The sequence below is a fragment of the Marmota marmota genome, unplaced genomic scaffold, assembly GCF_001458135.2.
Source record: "Marmota marmota marmota unplaced genomic scaffold, marMar, whole genome shotgun sequence".
Classification (NCBI taxonomy): domain Eukaryota; kingdom Metazoa; phylum Chordata; class Mammalia; order Rodentia; family Sciuridae; genus Marmota; species Marmota marmota.
In genome coordinates this window covers 845218-863042 of record NW_026000016.1, presented here as the reverse complement: position 1 = coordinate 863042, position 17825 = coordinate 845218, and the positions used below count along the sequence as shown (strand labels likewise).

The window sequence follows — 17825 nt, the reverse complement described above, 5'->3', positions numbered from 1 at the left end:
CCTGATTCACACTTCCTGCTTAGCATTGTTTTTGCTATTCTGGGTCTTTTATTTTTCCATATGAATTTCATGATTGCTTTCTCTATTTCTACAAGAAATGCCGTTGGGATTTTGATTGGCATTGCATTAAACCTATAGAGAACTTTTGGTAATATCGCCATTTTGATGATGTTAGTTCTGCCAATCCATGAACAGGGTATATTTTTCCATCTTACTGTACATAATCTTTAGCATCATATAATCTCATTTTTCAAACTTCTCTTCTGTATAAGGTGTTTGAGCTAGATGCCTCTTCTTACTATCTTATTTTTACCCAGCAAAGTTGCTTTCATTCTTTGTTTTTATTTTTGTTTGAAGTTCCTTGTATTTTTGTTTGCAAGACCAAATTTTTTTCGTGTACACCTTCACCAACGGATTACTCCAGTTTTCCTGGCTCTCTTCCCTTTCTCTCATCTCACCTGCATGATCCTTTAGCATATTAACACCAATGTATATAATTTAACACAGTTTAGCACTTTCTTTGTATGTGGTACTGAATAGAACGCAGGGCCTCACACATGCTATGCAAATGATGCATGAATGACCTACATCCACAGTCCCTTTAAAACTTTTTTTTTTTTTGAGATGGGATCTTGCAAAGTTTGAACTTGAGATCCCCTTGCCTCAGCCTCTGGAGTAGCTGTGATTTCAGAAATGCAAACCTTCCCAATACATTAGTATTATTTTTAATGTGTTTAACTTTTTCTTTCAAATAAGTGGGAGACTGACTCATAAATATGTAACTGATTATTGACTTAGTAAATGAATAATAGAGTAATGTTTTAGTGAAAATATTATTTAAATTACTGTTTCTTTTTATAAATCAATTTTATTCACATTTAAAAGCAAATATCACATAGTATGTATTCAAAAAGCACTTTAACAAAAAAACTTGGTTACAGTTTTTGTTTTTTGAAATCATCAGTTATCATCTTGTTATTAACATTTAGTACTCTGTAAGTTCTTTGTGACTAAAAATAGCACTACCTATTTTATAGAAATGACTATGCTATGTGAAGAAGCTACTTATATCACTTGAGTAAATTAGAAAATTTTTCACCATCACATTCAACTTTTTTTTTTTTTTTAATTGTCTTCTAGTTCATCATTCTCGTTGTTGATAGTATTGACAGGGAACGACTAGCTATTACGAAAGAAGAATTATACAGAATGTTGGCTCATGAGGTAAGTTTTGAAAACATATCTTCAAAAACTAATGGTGTCAGATCTCTTATTGGTTTTGCTTTTTTATAATGATTAGTGTGCATTGATATTGGTTATTTCATTAAAAAACTTTACATATTGAAAAAATTTATTTGTTCTTTTTAGATATACATGACAGTAGATTGTCTTTTGGCATATTAAACATTCATGGATTATAACTTATTCTGACTAGGATCCTATTCTTGTAATTGTACGTGATGCAGAGTTACCTTGGTCATGTATTCAAATACAAGGCTAGGAAAGTGATGTCTGATTAATTTGTACTGTCCTTCTCTTTCCTCCTACCTTTTCTTCATTTCCTTCCTTTCTCTAATCCAGTGGACTTCTATTCTTTCTCTGCCACCCTCCCTTGTGGGTTAGCACCCATATATCAGAGAGAATATTCAGCCTTTGATTTTTGGGGACTAGCTTATTTAATTTAGGCATATATTCTCTAGTTCCATCCATTTACTGGCAAATGCCATAAATGTTCTTTATGGCTAAGTAATATTCTGTTGTGTATATATACCACATTTTCTTTATCCATTCATCTCTTGAAGGACACATAGGTTGTTTCCATAGCTTGGCTATTATGAATTGAGCTGCTGTAAGCATTGATGTGGCTGTGTCATTGTAGTATGTTGATTTTAAGTCCTTTGGGTTATTGACAGAGAAGTGGGATAACTGAGTCGAATGGTAGTTCCATTCCAAGTTTTCTAAGGACTCTCCACGCTGCTTTCCAGAGTGGTTACACCAATTTGCAGTCCCACCTACAATGTATGAGTGTATCTCTTTCCCTACATCCTTGCCAAAATTGTTTGTTACTTGTATTCTTGATAATTGCCACTTTGGAGTGAGATGGAATCCCAGTGTAGTTTTAATTTGCATTTCTCTAATTGCTAGAAATGTTGAACATTTTTTCATATTTTTTTGACCATTTGTATTTCTTCCTCCATGAAGTACGTGTTCAGTTCCTTTGCCCCTTTATTTATTGGGTTATTTGGCTTTTTGGTGTTAAGTTTTTGAGTTCTTATTTGGAGATTAATGCTCTATCTAAGGTGCAGGTAGTAAAAGTTTTCTCCCATTCTGTAGGCTCTCTGTTCATGTTCTTGATTGTTTCCTTTTCTGTGCAGAAGCCTTTTAGTTTAATACCATCCCATTTATTAAGTCTTCATTTTACTTCTTGTACTTTAGGGGTCTTATTGAGGAAGTCAGTTCCTAAGCCGACATGATAGAGAGCTGGGCCTACTTTTTCTCCTAGTTAGACGCAGAGTCTGTGGTCTAATTCCTAGAATCTTGATCCATTTTGAATTGAACTTTACGCAGGGCGAGAGACAGGAATTTAATTTCATTTTGCTACATATGGATTTCCAGTTTTCCCAGCACCATTTGTTGAAGAGGCTCTTTTCTGCAATGTATGTTTATGGCATCTATGTCAAGTATGAGGAAACTGTACATGTGATTCCTTTGATCTGCATGTCTGTTTTTGTGCCAGTACCATGCCATTTTTGTTAGATGGCTCTATAGTATAATTCGAGGTCTGGTATTGTGATACCTCCTTCATCACTTTTCTTACTAAGGATTGTTTTGGCTATTCTGGGCTTCTTATTTTTCCAAATGAATTTCATGACTGCTTTTTCTATTTCTAGGAACAACAATATTGGAATTTTAATAGGAATTTCATTAAATCTGTATAGCGCTTTTGGTAGTATTGCCTTTTTGACAATATTAATTCTGCCTATCCAAGAACATGGGAGATCTTTCCATTTTTCAGAGGTCTTCTTCAATTTATTTCTTTAGTGTTTTGTAGTTTTCATTGTAGAGGTCTTTTCCAGCTGATTCATCATTAGTGTATTGGAATGCAATTGACTTATAGGTGTTGATTGTATACCCTGCTACTTTGCTGAAATAATTTATGAATTTTAGAAGCTTTCTCATGGAGTTTTTTGAATCTTCTGTATATAGAATCATGTCATTGACAAATAGGGATAGTTTGAGCTCTTTTTTTCCTATTCATATTCCTTTAATTTCTTCTGTCTAATTGCCCTGCTAGAGTTTCGATGACTATATCGAATAGCAGTGGTGAAAGAGGGGATCCCTGTCTTGTTCCAGAGTTTAAAGGGAATATTCAAGTTTTCTGCATTTGGCATGATATTGGCCTTGGGTTTAGCACAGGTAGCTTTTACAATGTTGAGATATGTTCCTTTTATCCCTAGTTTTTCTAGTGTTTTGAACATGAATGAATGCTAAATTTTATCAAATGCTTTTTCTGCATTTATTGAGATAATCATGTGATCTTGTCTTTCAGTCTGTTGATGTAATATATTATGTTTATTTGGTTCTGTATGTGGAACTAACCATGCATCCCTGGATTGAATCCCACCTGATCATGGTTCATTATCTTTTATGTATGTTTTTGTATGCTATTTGCCATTATTTTAAGAATTTTTTCATCTACGTTCATCAAGGGTATTGGTCCAAAGTTTTCTTTCCTTGATGTGTTTTTGTCTGGTTTTGGTATCAGGGTGATAGTAGCTTCATGGAATGAGTTTGGAAGGGTTTTCTCCTTTTCTGTTTCATGGAATAATTTGAGGAGTATTGGTTTAAGTTCTTTGACGGTCTTGTAGAATTTGGCTGATTAGCCATCTAGGCTTGGACTTTTCTTTGCTGGTAGGCTTTTGATGGCTTGAAATTTATCTGTTTAATTTTCTATATCCTCTTGATTCAATTTAGGTAGGTCATGTGTCTCTAGAAATTTGTTGATGTCTTCATGATTTTCTATTTTATTTGAGTATAGATTCAAAAAAGTCAATGAAACAAAAGGTTGGTTCTTTGAAAAAATAAATAACATTGATAAACCTTAGCCAAGCTAATGAAGAAAAAGAGAAAAAACTCAAACTACTAAAATTCCTGATGTGAAAAAGGAAATATCACCACAGTCATTGCTGAAATACAATTGATAATTAGAAGCTACTTTGAAAACCAGTATTCCAATATATTAGAAAATCATGAGTACATATTGAAAATCTTGACATCAAAATTTGATTAACTTTAGCAAACATTGTAAAAGCCTAACATTAATTTATAGGCTACTACTCTTTCTGCAGTGATTTTTCCACGTTGAAATTACTTATGTATGCCTTAGAATAAAGCGTGATAAGTGAGATATGAAAAAAGAAAACCTTTAGTCTTTCCCCAAGTATTTATAATCATTAAATTATTTAATGAATAATGAGATCATTGTAACATCTCTTTTTTTTAGATTTTAAAAAGGTTTTGTTTTTGTAATTAGTTATACATGACAGTAGAGTGCATTTTGACACATCATACATAAATGGAGGATAACTTCTCATTCTTCTGGTTGTACATGATGTAGAATCACATCAGTCGTGTAGTCATATATGCACATAGGGTAATAATGTCTGATTCATTCTACTGTCCTTTCATACTCCGTACTTCCATACTCCCCCGCCTCCCGTCACTCCCCTCTAACAAATATTCTTAAGAAACCTTTTAATCTGATTTTTCTCTCAGAGGTGTCCAGTATCCTAAAAGTAGTGATTGTTATTTCTTTGCTTATTTTTATACTTTTACTGTGTTTTACTGTACTTTAAGTTGTAGGAAATATATTCCATGTTCTTTAAACCTTTTATACTTATAATATGTATATCTTTTTGTTACTTGCAGTTCTTTTCACAACATTGAAATTTAGCCATGTCTGTATTTGAGATTCTGGTATATTTTCTTTTTTATTTTTTTCTCGTACCAGGGATTGAACCCAGGGGCACTTAACCACTTAGCCCTATCTCTATCCCTTTTTTATATTTAAATAGAGACAGGGTCTCACTGAGTTTCATAGTGCCTCCCTAAGTTACTGAAGCTCCTTTGAACTCAATCCTCCTGCCCCAGCCTCCTGAGCAGCTGGAATTACAGTTGTGTACCACCAAGACTATCTGTATATTTTATTTAACTCCATTTGCCCAAATATAGAAATAAAACTTTTAACTATCTGATTTATGTTAATCTGTCTTTGTTAGACTGAGCCATTAAATTGTGATTGAGATTATTTTTATTTCAAGAAAATTTTAAAATTAATTATTAGTGCCTGATCATTTTAAAGTAGGGACATTCCATTATAACTATCTGATAAGTATATTTTACACTCTTACTTCATTATTTTAGTTTGACTAATAATATCTCACATAATAGAGATTTTTTATTGATCGCAGGATTTAAGGAAAGCTGCAGTCCTTATCTTTGCAAATAAACAGGATATGAAAGGGTGTATGACGGCAGCTGAAATCTCTAAATACCTCACCCTTAGTTCAATTAAGGATCATCCATGGCACATTCAGTCTTGCTGTGCTTTAACAGGAGAAGGGTAAGTTAATCAACCTGAGGGGAGATATGGGTCCTTTCAACTTTTTTAGGCAAAACTGTTTCCTTCTTGGATCTTTATTTTTATATTGTATCTCTTAGACTTAGAGGGTTAAATGATTTTAGTAAGCAAAATTATAACTTTTTAAATAATTTTTAATATGAATATAATATTTAGCTAGAAAAAAACAATAATTTTTATTTTATCTATTTATTTTTAATTCTAGAGATTGAACCTAGGGATTCTTTACCACTGAGGTACATTCCCAGCCCTTATAATTTTTTATTTTGAGACACTATCTAGCTAAGTTATACAGGCTGACCTCAAACTTGAATCCTCTTGCCTCAACCTATGGAGTCACCAGGATTGCAGGTGTGGTTCACCATGTCTGACAGTAATAAGTTTCGAATTAAATTTTCACAGTCCAAAGTTTTTATTGTTCATTTGTTAACTTTTATAATTTTTTTTTAGAGAAAACTGTTATATCACCTGAACTATAAAGGAACGGAATGTTTAAAGAAATTATACATTTTATGCAAGGACTTATACCCAAGAAGTATACATCTCCTTTATTATCAGTAGCCTTTTTGGGAGACAAGAAATGTTTCTAGACAAGAAACATTTGAGACAAATGCCATTGTGGTGTAGTCTTTTCTAAGAATTTGAAAGTGGATATTAGGCCAAGGTGTGTTATATGTAGATTATATAGTTTATATCTAGGAACTTGTTTTTCTTCAGATCAACCTAACTTCTCCGTTTTCTCCTTAGAAATGTTGCAGTATAATATATATGTTATAGAAATGCTTTGACCCATGATTTTAAGGTTGTTTGTAGGTATTTCATTCTTTAGAGTTTAAGAGGGTAAGGTGAAGTTCTTGCCATTTTTTTTTTTTTATTTCAAGTGGTTTTAGTTAAATGGGAGGGGTAGTCTTCATGTCAAAACTGCCAAAGCTGTATCTTTAAGATGAAAGTAAAGCAGTTTCCCACATTGACTCATAATGATTTAAAATCATTTTAAGTGAATCTTTCATTAATTTTAAAAATACTTCTTTCTTTGTGTAGGTTATGCCAAGGTCTAGAGTGGATGACCTCCCGGATTGGCGTGAGATAACTTTTTAGCTTGAAAGAGACTGCTCTATTTATTCTATGACATGAACATTTTTCCTAGTACCTTTAGCTGCTGAGGCAGCAGCATGTTTAATTTATAACAACACAAACCTCTATGAGCAACACTTGAATCAAGTGCAGCTGAACTGGAACATAAAAGATTTTTTCTTAACTTTTTTTAAATGCACTAATCTTCATTTGGATGAACATAATGCATAACTGTTTTCAGCAACAGAACTCTTCTGACTGCTTATTCTGTATTCTAATTATTCAGTGACTGCCTTGTAAAAATGTTTGTCATGTTTAATGTTTCAAAAGTATTGTTATAACCTTTATGAGCAATTTCTTTCCATTCATGATCACTACTCCCTCCTTCCAGTTTTGACAGAATTTTAGTGGAAATTATCAGGTACTACTTCCAAATTTTTCCAGCACTAAATATTTGTTCTTTTTATGAATCATTTATCTTTCTGACAGACTTTATTCTAAAGAAATAAATCTGCCTAGAAGATACATATAAGAAAGATTAACCATTATGATTATTTGCCTTTAATTCCCTCACATATTGCATTTCATGGAAGAATTGTAAGTTGCTATTAGCATGGAAATTAAGTGGACTATTAATTTATATAAAGAAATTGAGTTCACTTTTGTGATTACAACATTTGGTAAAAACTAATCCAGGTAAAATATTTATTTGAAAGCCTGGCATGGATGGTAAATACTGTTGGATTAGTCTGGTAATTTAAGGAATGTCATTATTCAACGTGTATATAATAATCAGAAATTATTAAAGCACACCAGCACTAAAATTAAAATATGACAGCTGAATCTATTTTACTATCAATTTGCAAACAACTCTGTTATCCACAAAATTTCAGCTATTATTTGAAGAAAACAACACATCTGCTTTCCACAGTAGCTAAAGCAGAAGTATGAACAGTCCTTTTTCTTTCTTAAAATTTGGTATAGTGTCTTTCATAGCATTTTTGCCACCAGCAGAATATTAAGAAACCATGGGGCTTTCTTTAAATATTTTCAAGAATGTTGTATGGAGTAGCCTTGAAACAGTTGCCATTTTTAAGTTATATGTACTTCATGTTCTAAAATCTTACAGGAAGCTGCTAAATTTTATCCTAGCTTTTATAACATTACTGTAATACTCAAAGTTAGTATTCTTAACACCACTTAAATTCAGAAATCAAAGTGCAGGAAATGTCATAATCAAAAGTTTATTTTTTGGATAGCATTAAGTTTTTGAGGCAGTTGTCTAATGTGAATATCTGAGCATTGCATATTTTCAATTAAGAGGGAGGACAGGAATTTTAATTTTAATTCTTTTATTTCCAATGTGTGATTTTGCTCTAAAGAAGGTATAGAACATATATTTAGAGAATGTTATTCCATTCTTGCAGTATTTTTTTCTTTGGGATCAAAAATAAGATTCAGTGTTCCTAAGATTATCAATATCTGTTCAAAAGTGGTGTTTTAATTTTAATATTTGATTTGTAAATGAATTTAAATTTTGCTGTTTTCAGGTATATTTAGTTTACTATATTGAGATGAATTAATTTAGATAAACTTGATAACACTTTCCTGATTTGTTTAGTGGTAGTATGCTCTCGAACAGAAAAATGGCCAGGAGCAAGCTTTCTGGACTTTGGGAAATAATTAACTTTATTTTGAACCTTTTAATTAATTATTCTATACCAAGTAGTGGCTAAGTTTAGTTTTACTACAACCCATAATCAAGAACAAGTGAGAAAAGCGGATATAAGTCAATACGGATGCTTTGTGGGGTGTGTGTGTGTGTGTGTGTTTTGAGTGATGGTGGTGGAGGGAGATGAGAATTAAGAAAATACCATTTACCTAAAGCACACTTTGCCTGAATTTCTACTTGGTTTTATTGTTTACCATAAGTACTAAGGATAATTCTCAAATCTATCCTGAGAAAAAGTATGTTTAGTACTTCAGTATTATGAAATAATTATCTGCCTTCATGTATCCAATAAGATTGGCTGGTTCAGTTCTCTTCTATCAAATTACATGGTTATTTTTTATATTACCACTTCAGCATTATATTGAAAGTGTATTTAATAGTTGATTGTATTTTGTCAAACAGCTATACTAGTAGAGTCTAAGATTCGCTATTTAATTTTCTAAATAATTTTTTTAAACCGTTTTGTTATTTTTGGATTTGAAGTGATCTGTGTTAGCTGTTTGTTGAGGAGGAAGTCATCATTCAAGTAGACTTTGTGCCAATGATTGGGAAAAGTTCAATTAGGATGTTCATACAAAACTTTTTAAAAGGTTTTCATCAGATCTTTCCTGTTAAATAATATGAAAACTGATCATCCTTTACTCCAAGAGAATGTCTTGACTTAAGCAAATATCTAATACTGAAGCATTGATTTTATTCATTATAAACAGCCAACAGATATTATTTGAAAAATGTAAATTTGTGATTAGTGCCTTTATTCATATTTAAGATAAGTTCTTAATTTTGTATTATACCTGCTCTTTAGAAGTCTGATTAGCAGCTAATTAGTTCAACAAGGGAATAATTTGAGCTTTTATCCTCTCTGTTCACATATTGCCTAGCAAAGTTTCTAGTAAGTGGGAAGTAAGAAACCCAACACACATTACCTTCAGGAGATTATTATACATTTTATTTTTAAATGGAGGATAAAGAATTTAAAGTTTTGTGGGTTTTTTTGTTGTTTGTTTTGTTTTTTAGTTGTAGATAGATACAATACTTTTATTTTTTATTTATCAATGTGATGCTGAGGATAGAACCCAGTTCTTCACAGATGCTAGGCAAGTACTCTACCCTAACCCCAAAGAATTTAAATTTTAAGGAAAATATTTTCATTGTGTTAAAATTAAAATATACTTGCTTTTGCAAGTTAAAATATGGCATCTTTCTTAATTCTGAGATTTTGCTGATTGAAACTCATTTGAGAACTCTTTTAGAATTAACTCTCCTTTTTAATAAGGGAATATACTTAATATTGTTAATGTAATTTAATTTCTTAAAACCTGAAATATTTATATATATATATATACACACACACACATAAAATGTATTGAAAACTGAGGATTAAATATGTAATTTTTGCTTTTAGGTTCTTGTGTTAGTATGCTTAAAGGTATATTCTGTATTCATTAGAAGAAAGATAATACAAATTTCAGTGCTGAAAATTTCTAAATGTCACCACCCCTATAGCCATAATCACTTTGATTAAGCATAATTGAACTTTCATTATCTATAAAATAAAGAAAAAATAATTATTTTCTTATGGAAGCAGTGAGTAATATAGGCAATGCCATTTACAGTAGCCTCTGAAGAGCCATGGAATGCTCAAAGCAAAGAAAATTTTGAAGAAAACAATAGAAGCTTTTTTTATATATATATAAATCTTTTTGGTCTAGTGTTATAGGACAAAAATATAGATGAAATTGTTTCTGAATAGAACTCACTTAATCCATAACTGTACTTTAGGAAAATGTACTGGTACTATACATATATATATGTATGTTTTATTGGCATTTCTCTTAAAGTCTTAATTTATGGCTTTGAACCAAAAAACTTTGAAATCATATTCATTTATTATTTGATTCCTAACCCCCTTGTCACTCATTTTTTATGCAAACAAGTAGGAAATTAAAGTACATTTAATAACTACTATTCAACTTAAATTGAATTAATGGCTAATGATAATACAAAAGAGAAAACAAGCCATATTGCATAGAAAATAATATTATACTGCTTAAAATGCATTGGTGTATGTTGGAAATAACCTTCTTCTGGGAAATTTATCTTGCTCATTTTCATGGCTTTACTAATTGGATGGAAGTGGTTAGTTCAGTTTATTGCCTATAAATGCCACCCCAAACTACAATTCTATTTAACTTTTTAGTATTGAAAATATACTGTAGCCAGACTGTCCTTGTTTAATAAATGTCTGCATAAATTTGAAACTTTTATAGTCAAGGTTAGGTTTTCCAATAGTGTCTCATCATTATTCATTGATTATAACTGTGAAGACAACCCAAAAGCTAGGCTCCTCCTCAAAAAAGTATAGTTTAAGAATTTTGGGTAACCAAAACTATTTTAGAAAAGATCAATGTGAAAAATATGTTCAACTACTACATTTTAAATTTAGTGGGGGGGGGAAATGTGTTCAGGTGGCCTAGAGTCAGCTTTAAATGTATGTACTTTGATGAAATGTTTGGATAGTGTTAATTTGAATGCTATTAGAAACAAATTCTAAAAGTATATAATATTTTACTGTAGAATTAGTTGACCTGTATTATTTTTAATGTCACCAAAAAAATTGAAGACTGATTATGTTTTCAGATTTTGGAATTATAGTCACCTAGAGGCATCTTTTCCTCGCACCCCCCTCCCCCTTAACCAGTAATCTGAATGTTCTCCTGAAAATGAAGAAATAATATAATGTGCTCTGCATGGCTTTTGGAATAAAAAACAAAATCCTAGCCAGGGTCAGTGGCACATACCTGCAATCCCAGCAACTAGAGAGGCCGAGTCAGGAGGTTCATAAATTCGAGACTAGCCAGCAACTTACCACAGCCCTAAGTGACTTAGACCATCTCAGAATAAAAAACAAAAAGGTGCTGGGGATGTCACTAATGGTAAAGTGCCCCTGGGTTCAGTCCCCAGTACCCACCCCTCCACCCCCCACAAAGAAAATGAAGAAGAAAGAAAAGAAAGAGGGAAACAACATTCTGAAAGAATGGAAATGTTTTCTTGCATAAACTTGTAAATTTTTAATTAAAAAGTTACCTCATTTTTCAGTCCACAAGGTGCTTTGCTCAAGTTTGTGGGATGTTACACCATCCCATAATACCCCATTTACCCAAACTGTGTTTGAAATATGCAAAATTTACAACTAAGGAATCGAATTACTTAAGAGATTTTTGTTTTATTCTTAATTGTTTATTACCAGCAGGGCTACATGATGCATCAGATTCACACACAGTTTTCATTAAAGCAAATGAGCCAATACTCATTCAATATTTAATTAGTTAAATAGAATAAGGGAAAGGAAAATTCTTTAATTTGATTGGTTGTATTATTCTGTGAATATATTTCCATCAATATTGGTTAAAATAGCAAATGACTATGATTTGATCTCAGTTGTGTATGATTTCTTTGCATGTTTTATCCCATAAAAGACTATAATCATTTTAATCTTACATTTTCCCTCAGGAAATTCAGGGTCTTGAAACCTCTCTTTTATTCTCTTGGAGTAAACTTTCAGTGTGGGTTATGAAATTTTTTAATTTTGGATTTTAAAAAGTTGAGCTGCTGTTTCATTGAAAGTGTGAAATGATGGTTGTCATTTTTTTCAGTTATTGGATTGTTATAAACTTTATCATGTTCATCTAGTCCACAGAGCATAGTTTTTTTAAAAAAAAAAAAAACTAAAAGCAGTTACAGCCTTGCTCTTGCAGTTATTCTAATCAGAGTATAATGATTATAATCACACATTGCCATCTTAACATAAATTGGTGCTTTAGTAAAGAGGAAGCATTAGGTCCCGTATTCAATATACTTTTTGCCTCAGAATGTACATCTACATTAAAATGTGTGTATTTATATTTATGTTCATTTCTTAAAATTTAAATTGTATCCATAAAGGTTCAAGCTTTTTGCAATAGCTCTAACAGTGTATCTTATATCAGCCTGAACAAATACAAATGGCATTATAAGGTCAAAATTGTGAGTCAGACTTCTCTGTGGTCCCCCTGCAGTAGTTCAGAGGAAAGAAAAAATGTCCTTCATACCACAAATTGCTCTGAACCCTAACCAAGCAACTGAAATGTATGCCATTGGTTCAAGATTATAAGCATTAACCAAGAAAATTGCAAAGGTAATTAATGATTCACGTCATCACTTCCTGCAAATGGTTCAAAGCATGTTCTTCTGATGGTGGGTTGTTTCGAAGACATGTTTTTGTCATTTTAATACTTTATTACTATTGTGAAATACATTTTATATGTTAAGTTCAGGTGGCTGGTTCTCATGATTATTTCTACAGTTACGTCATAATGAGTTGCTTGCATGCCTACTTATCTAAGTAAAAGGATGCTGTTTGCTCTGGAATGTTCATCTTTTAAACAGGTTTTGGGTCATTTACAATCATGGTGCAATATAGTGTAACATTAATTTGTTTTCAGTCAACAGTTTTATTTTTGTCATAATAAATAATTACTTTTCCAATATGAAGAGACCCAGTGTTTTCTTTTAACCATAAAACATGTTTTAACAATATTTTTATTGGAAGTGATAGAAATTCATCTAAACTCACAAAGGGTGAATTTTATTAGAAAACTCACGTGGTAAGGGATCATGATATCCAAGGTCATTTTTTTAGAACAGACTGGAACCAGACTACAACACTGGGGAAAAACTAGGAAATTATGCTTTTCTCCTGCACACCTCTTTCTCGTTCTTCCAACTGGATTTCTGTTTCCTGGTCCACATGGTAGACAATGTCTAAGTTTATTTTTGTGTAAGAGAGAAGTCAGATTATTGTTAAATTCTTAGATACAATTCCGTATTCCCCAGGAAAATTGATTTATTAGCTGGCATTGAGTCAGTTACACTCTCTCTGATCCAAACAACTACATTCATCAGAGAAGGAGAATCCCTGGGGAAGGAAATCCAAGGAGATGTGTATACTCCATTATGGGATGTTATCAGGATCATCTACACTGTATATCTACTTGAGCTAATGTTCTTTAAAATGTTGAGATGAGTCAGAGGCTATGGCACATGCCAATAACCCCAGCAACTCCAAAGGCTGACGCAGAAGGATCATAAATTCAAAGCCAACCTGAGCAACTTAGGGAGACCCTGTCTCAAAATTAAAAACAGGCTGTGGGTATAGCTCAGTGTAAAGCATCCCTCAGTTCGATTCCTAGTAAGGGGGCTGAGTGGTGGGGGAGAATTCATTCCTTTCTATTACTGAATAATATTCCATCATATGGGTGTATTGTAATTCGATTATCCATTCACATGTTGGTAGACATTTGGGCTGTTTCTACTTGTTTTGCTTTTACAAATAAAGCATCCAGAACGTTTCATGTATAAAATCTTTATATAAAAATTCAAGAATTATTTACTGTTGTGTTTTTTGTTATTGTGGGTTTTGGTTTGGTTTGGTTTGGTACTGGAGATTGAACCCGGGGGCACTCAACCACATTCCCAGCCCTTTTTAAAAATATTTTATTAGAGACAGGGTGTGACTGAGTTGCTGAGTGTCTTGTATGTTGGTAAGGCTGACTGAACTTTTGATCCTCCTCTTAGCTTCTCTGAGTCTCTGGAATTACAGGCATGCACCACTGCACCCAGCTTGTTTATTGTTTTTTATTAGTATTAAGAATGCTCATTTCTTCAATCTTATTATTTTAATTCATTGTTTTATAATAATTATACAGAATAGTGTTTTTCATTGTGACATGTTCATAATATGCACATAACAATTAGATTAATTTAATATCCCAGGTGCTCCCCCTGTCCTGTTCCTCCCCTGGTCCAGTTCTTCTGATCCATTGGTCTCTCCCACTTTTGTGTGTGTGTGTGTGTGTGTGTGTGTGTGTGTGTGTGTGGTGGTGGTGGTGGTACTGAGGATTAAATCCAGGGGTACTCTACCATCGAGCTGCATCTCTACCCCTTTTAATTTTTGGAGACATTTTTGCCGAGTTGTCAAGGCTGGCCTTGAACTTGTGATCCTCCTTTCTCAGCTTCCAGAATAGCTGAGATTACAGGCATGCACCACCATGTCCATCTCCTTTCTAATTTCATGAGATTCCCCCACCTTTTCCTCTCTAGCTTCCACATGAGAGAAAATATATATGACCTTGACTCTCTGAGTTTAACTTCACTCAACAGGATGCTTCCCAGCTTCATTCACTTTTGTTGGAATTGGCATAATTTCATCTTTATGGCTGAATAAAACTCCACTGTTTGTGTGTGTCTATATACATACAGCTCAAAATTTCCTTATCCATTCATCTGTTGAGGATACCTAAGCTGGTTCCATGACTTGGTTATTGTGAATTGTGCTGCTATAGACATAGGTATGCATTTATCTCTATATACTGACCTTAATTGGGGGAGGGGGGGATAAATACCAAAGAGTGGTATAGCTTCATATGTTGATTCCATTCCTCTTTTTTGGAGGAACCTCATGCTAATTTCCATAGTGGTGCTACTCATTTACATTCCCACCCCTAGGTGTGTAAGAGTTCCTTTTGTCTGCTCTAAATGTATTTTATTAATTTATTTATTACGTGGTACTGGAGATTGAACCCAGCCAGCATCTCTCTACTACTGAGCTACATTCTGGGCCATTTTTATTTTTTATTTTGAGAAAGAATCTCATTTGGGGGCTGGGGATGTGGCTCAAGCGGTAGCGCGCTCGCCTGGCATGCGTGCGGCCCAGGTTCGATCCTTAGCACCACATACAAACAAAGATGTGGTGTCCACCGATAACTAAAAAGTAAATATTAAAAAAAACTTCTCTCTCTCTAAAAAAATAAATAAAAAAATCTTTAAACAAAACTGAAGGGGCTGTGGATGTGGCCAACTGGTGGGACAATTGCCNAACAAACGAAATCAGATAGGATGTCCACCGATAACATGAAAAAAAAAAAAAAAAAAGATAAATAAATAAATATAAAAAAAAAAAGAAAGGATCTCATTAAGTTGTCCAGGTTGGATTCAAACTTGGATCCTCCTGCCTCTGTCTCCCAAGTAACTGGGATTACAGACTTGATATTGAGTTTGAGTTCTTTCTATATTCTAAATATTAATTCTCTGTCATAGGAGTAACTGGCAAAGATTTCTTCCATTCTGTAAGTTCTTTTTTATTATTCTACATGACTGTAGAATGCATTTTGGCATATTATACATACATGAAGTATAACTTATTCTAATTAGGATCCTATTCTTGTGATTGTACATGATGTAGAGTTACCCTGGTCGTGTATTCAAATACAAGTGTAGGAAAGTTATGTCTGATTAATTCTACTGTCCTTCCTATTACTCTTCCCTACCTCCCTTCCCTTCCATCACCTTTGTCTAATCCAATGGACTTCTATTACCCACCCCACCCTCCCTTGTGGGTTAGCATTCACATATCAGAGAGAACATTCAGCCTTTGGTTTTGGGGGACTGGCTTATTTCATTTAGCCATATATTCTCTAGTTCCATCCATTTACTGGCAAATGCCATCATTTCTTTATGGCTGAGTAATATTCTGTTGTGCATATATACCACATTTTCTTTATCCATTCATCTGTTGAAAGACACCTTGTTTGTTTCCATAGCTTGGTTATTTTGAGTTGAGCTCCTGTAAGCATTGATGTATCTGCATCGACTGTATATGCTAATTTTAAGTCCTTTGGGTATAGGCTGAGGAGTGGGATAATTGAGTCCAGTGGTTGTTTCATTCTAAGTTTTCTGAAGAATCTTCATGCTGCTTTCCAGAGTGGTTGCACCAATTTTCAGTCTCACCAGAAATGTTTGAAAGTACCTTTCTCCCCACATCCTCACCAACATTTATTGTTACTTGTATTTTTTAAAGATTTTTAGCTATAGATGGACAAAACCTTTATTTTATTATTTTTAATGTATATTTTTAGTTGTAGATGGACACAGTACCTTTATTTTATTTATTTATTTTTATGTGGTGCTGAGGATCCAACCCAGTGCTTCACAGGTGGTAGACAAGTGTTCTACCATTGAGCCACAATCTCAGGCCGTTTCTTGTATTCTTGATAGTTGGCATTTTGACTGGAGTGAGATGGAATCTCAGTGTAGTTTTAATTTGCATTTCTCTAACTGCTGGAGATGTTGAACATTTTTTCATATATTTTTTGACCATTCATATTTCTTCTGTGAAGTACTTCCTCAATTCCTTTGCTCCTTTATTTATTGGGTTATTTGGGTTTGGGGTGATAAGTTTTTTGAGTTCTTTGTATAACCTGGAGATTAATGCCCTATCTATCTGAGGTGCAGGTGATCGATTTTTTTCCCCATTCTATAAGCTCTTTCTTCATGTCCTTAATTGTTTGCTGTACAGAAGCTTTTTACTTTGATACCATCCCATTTATTGATTCTTCATTTTACTTCTTGCACTTTAGAGGTCTTATTGTAAGTTCATAACTTATAAAGGAGTGTATACAATTCAATAAGTGAACATACGTGCACCCATCACTTCTTACTATCCTCAGTATCCCTAGAAATAGGCCATTTCCTGTGGTTATGGTTAACACCCTCGGGTATTTTAGGCTGTTTCGTGTCCAAGGGCTTCTGAGGTGGGATTAGGATTGTTACTAATTTTCCCCTAAAGCCCACAGAATGACCCAGGACACATTACTGTGATAAGGAGAAATCTGATGGAATTGAAAAAAGACTCTGTGTATTGGATCTTGAACCCAGGGCTCTACCATAAAAGGCAAGCACTCTACCACTGAGCTACATCCACAAGTCCCGTTTTAAAATTTAGAGACAGCATCTTGCTAAATTGCCCAGGTTGGTCTTGAACTTGTGATCTTCCTGCCTCAGCTTCAAAGTAACTGGGATTATCGTTGTGTGCCATTGCCTCACCTATCAAAAAGGAGGGTTTGATCTCCCACTCATCTCTTCCGTTTCCTGGAGCCTGGGTCATTGAGAGTAAAATTAGAAAATTTTTCCTCAGTATCAATTGAGCCTTATCTTTGTTCAAACTCTGGGGATACATAAAATGGGAAAAATTTTCAACATGGACCTTTCATTTGTGGAACTTACAATGTAAGCGGAGAGGCAAGCAAATTAAAATCACAACTGTAATACGCACCAAAGACCTGTGTTTGCTGGAGGTAAATTAATATGGCCATAGTCATTTGCAACACCATGAGTTTTGAATAGAAGACATATTAAGCATATACAATCATAGTCCTAAATAAGACATAGTTTTTAGGAGGGACTAACAGAAGTATAGAAAGAACTACCTGAGAAAGAAGTTGAACTTCTTTTGGAGGACAGTTAAGCATCAGTTTATTTAAAACAAAACCACACATCCAT

General features: G+C 33.3%; 1 protein-coding gene across 2 annotated transcripts in view; it reads left to right on the top strand.

Annotated features, from left to right (window-relative positions):
- The window catches only part of Arl5b (ADP ribosylation factor like GTPase 5B), a 29983-nt gene extending 17007 nt beyond the window's left edge, over positions 1 to 12976 (top strand). For both annotated transcript variants that reach the window (XM_048809021.1, XM_015483396.2), the window contains exons 5-7: positions 1141 to 1224; positions 5472 to 5623; positions 6683 to 12976. In XM_048809021.1, coding sequence (XP_048664978.1) covers positions 1141 to 1224; positions 5472 to 5623; positions 6683 to 6731 — 285 coding nt within the window. In that variant the 3' untranslated portion in view covers positions 6732 to 12976. The remainder of the gene's footprint in view (positions 1 to 1140; positions 1225 to 5471; positions 5624 to 6682) is intronic.
- Positions 12977 to 17825: the final 4849 nt, after the last annotated feature.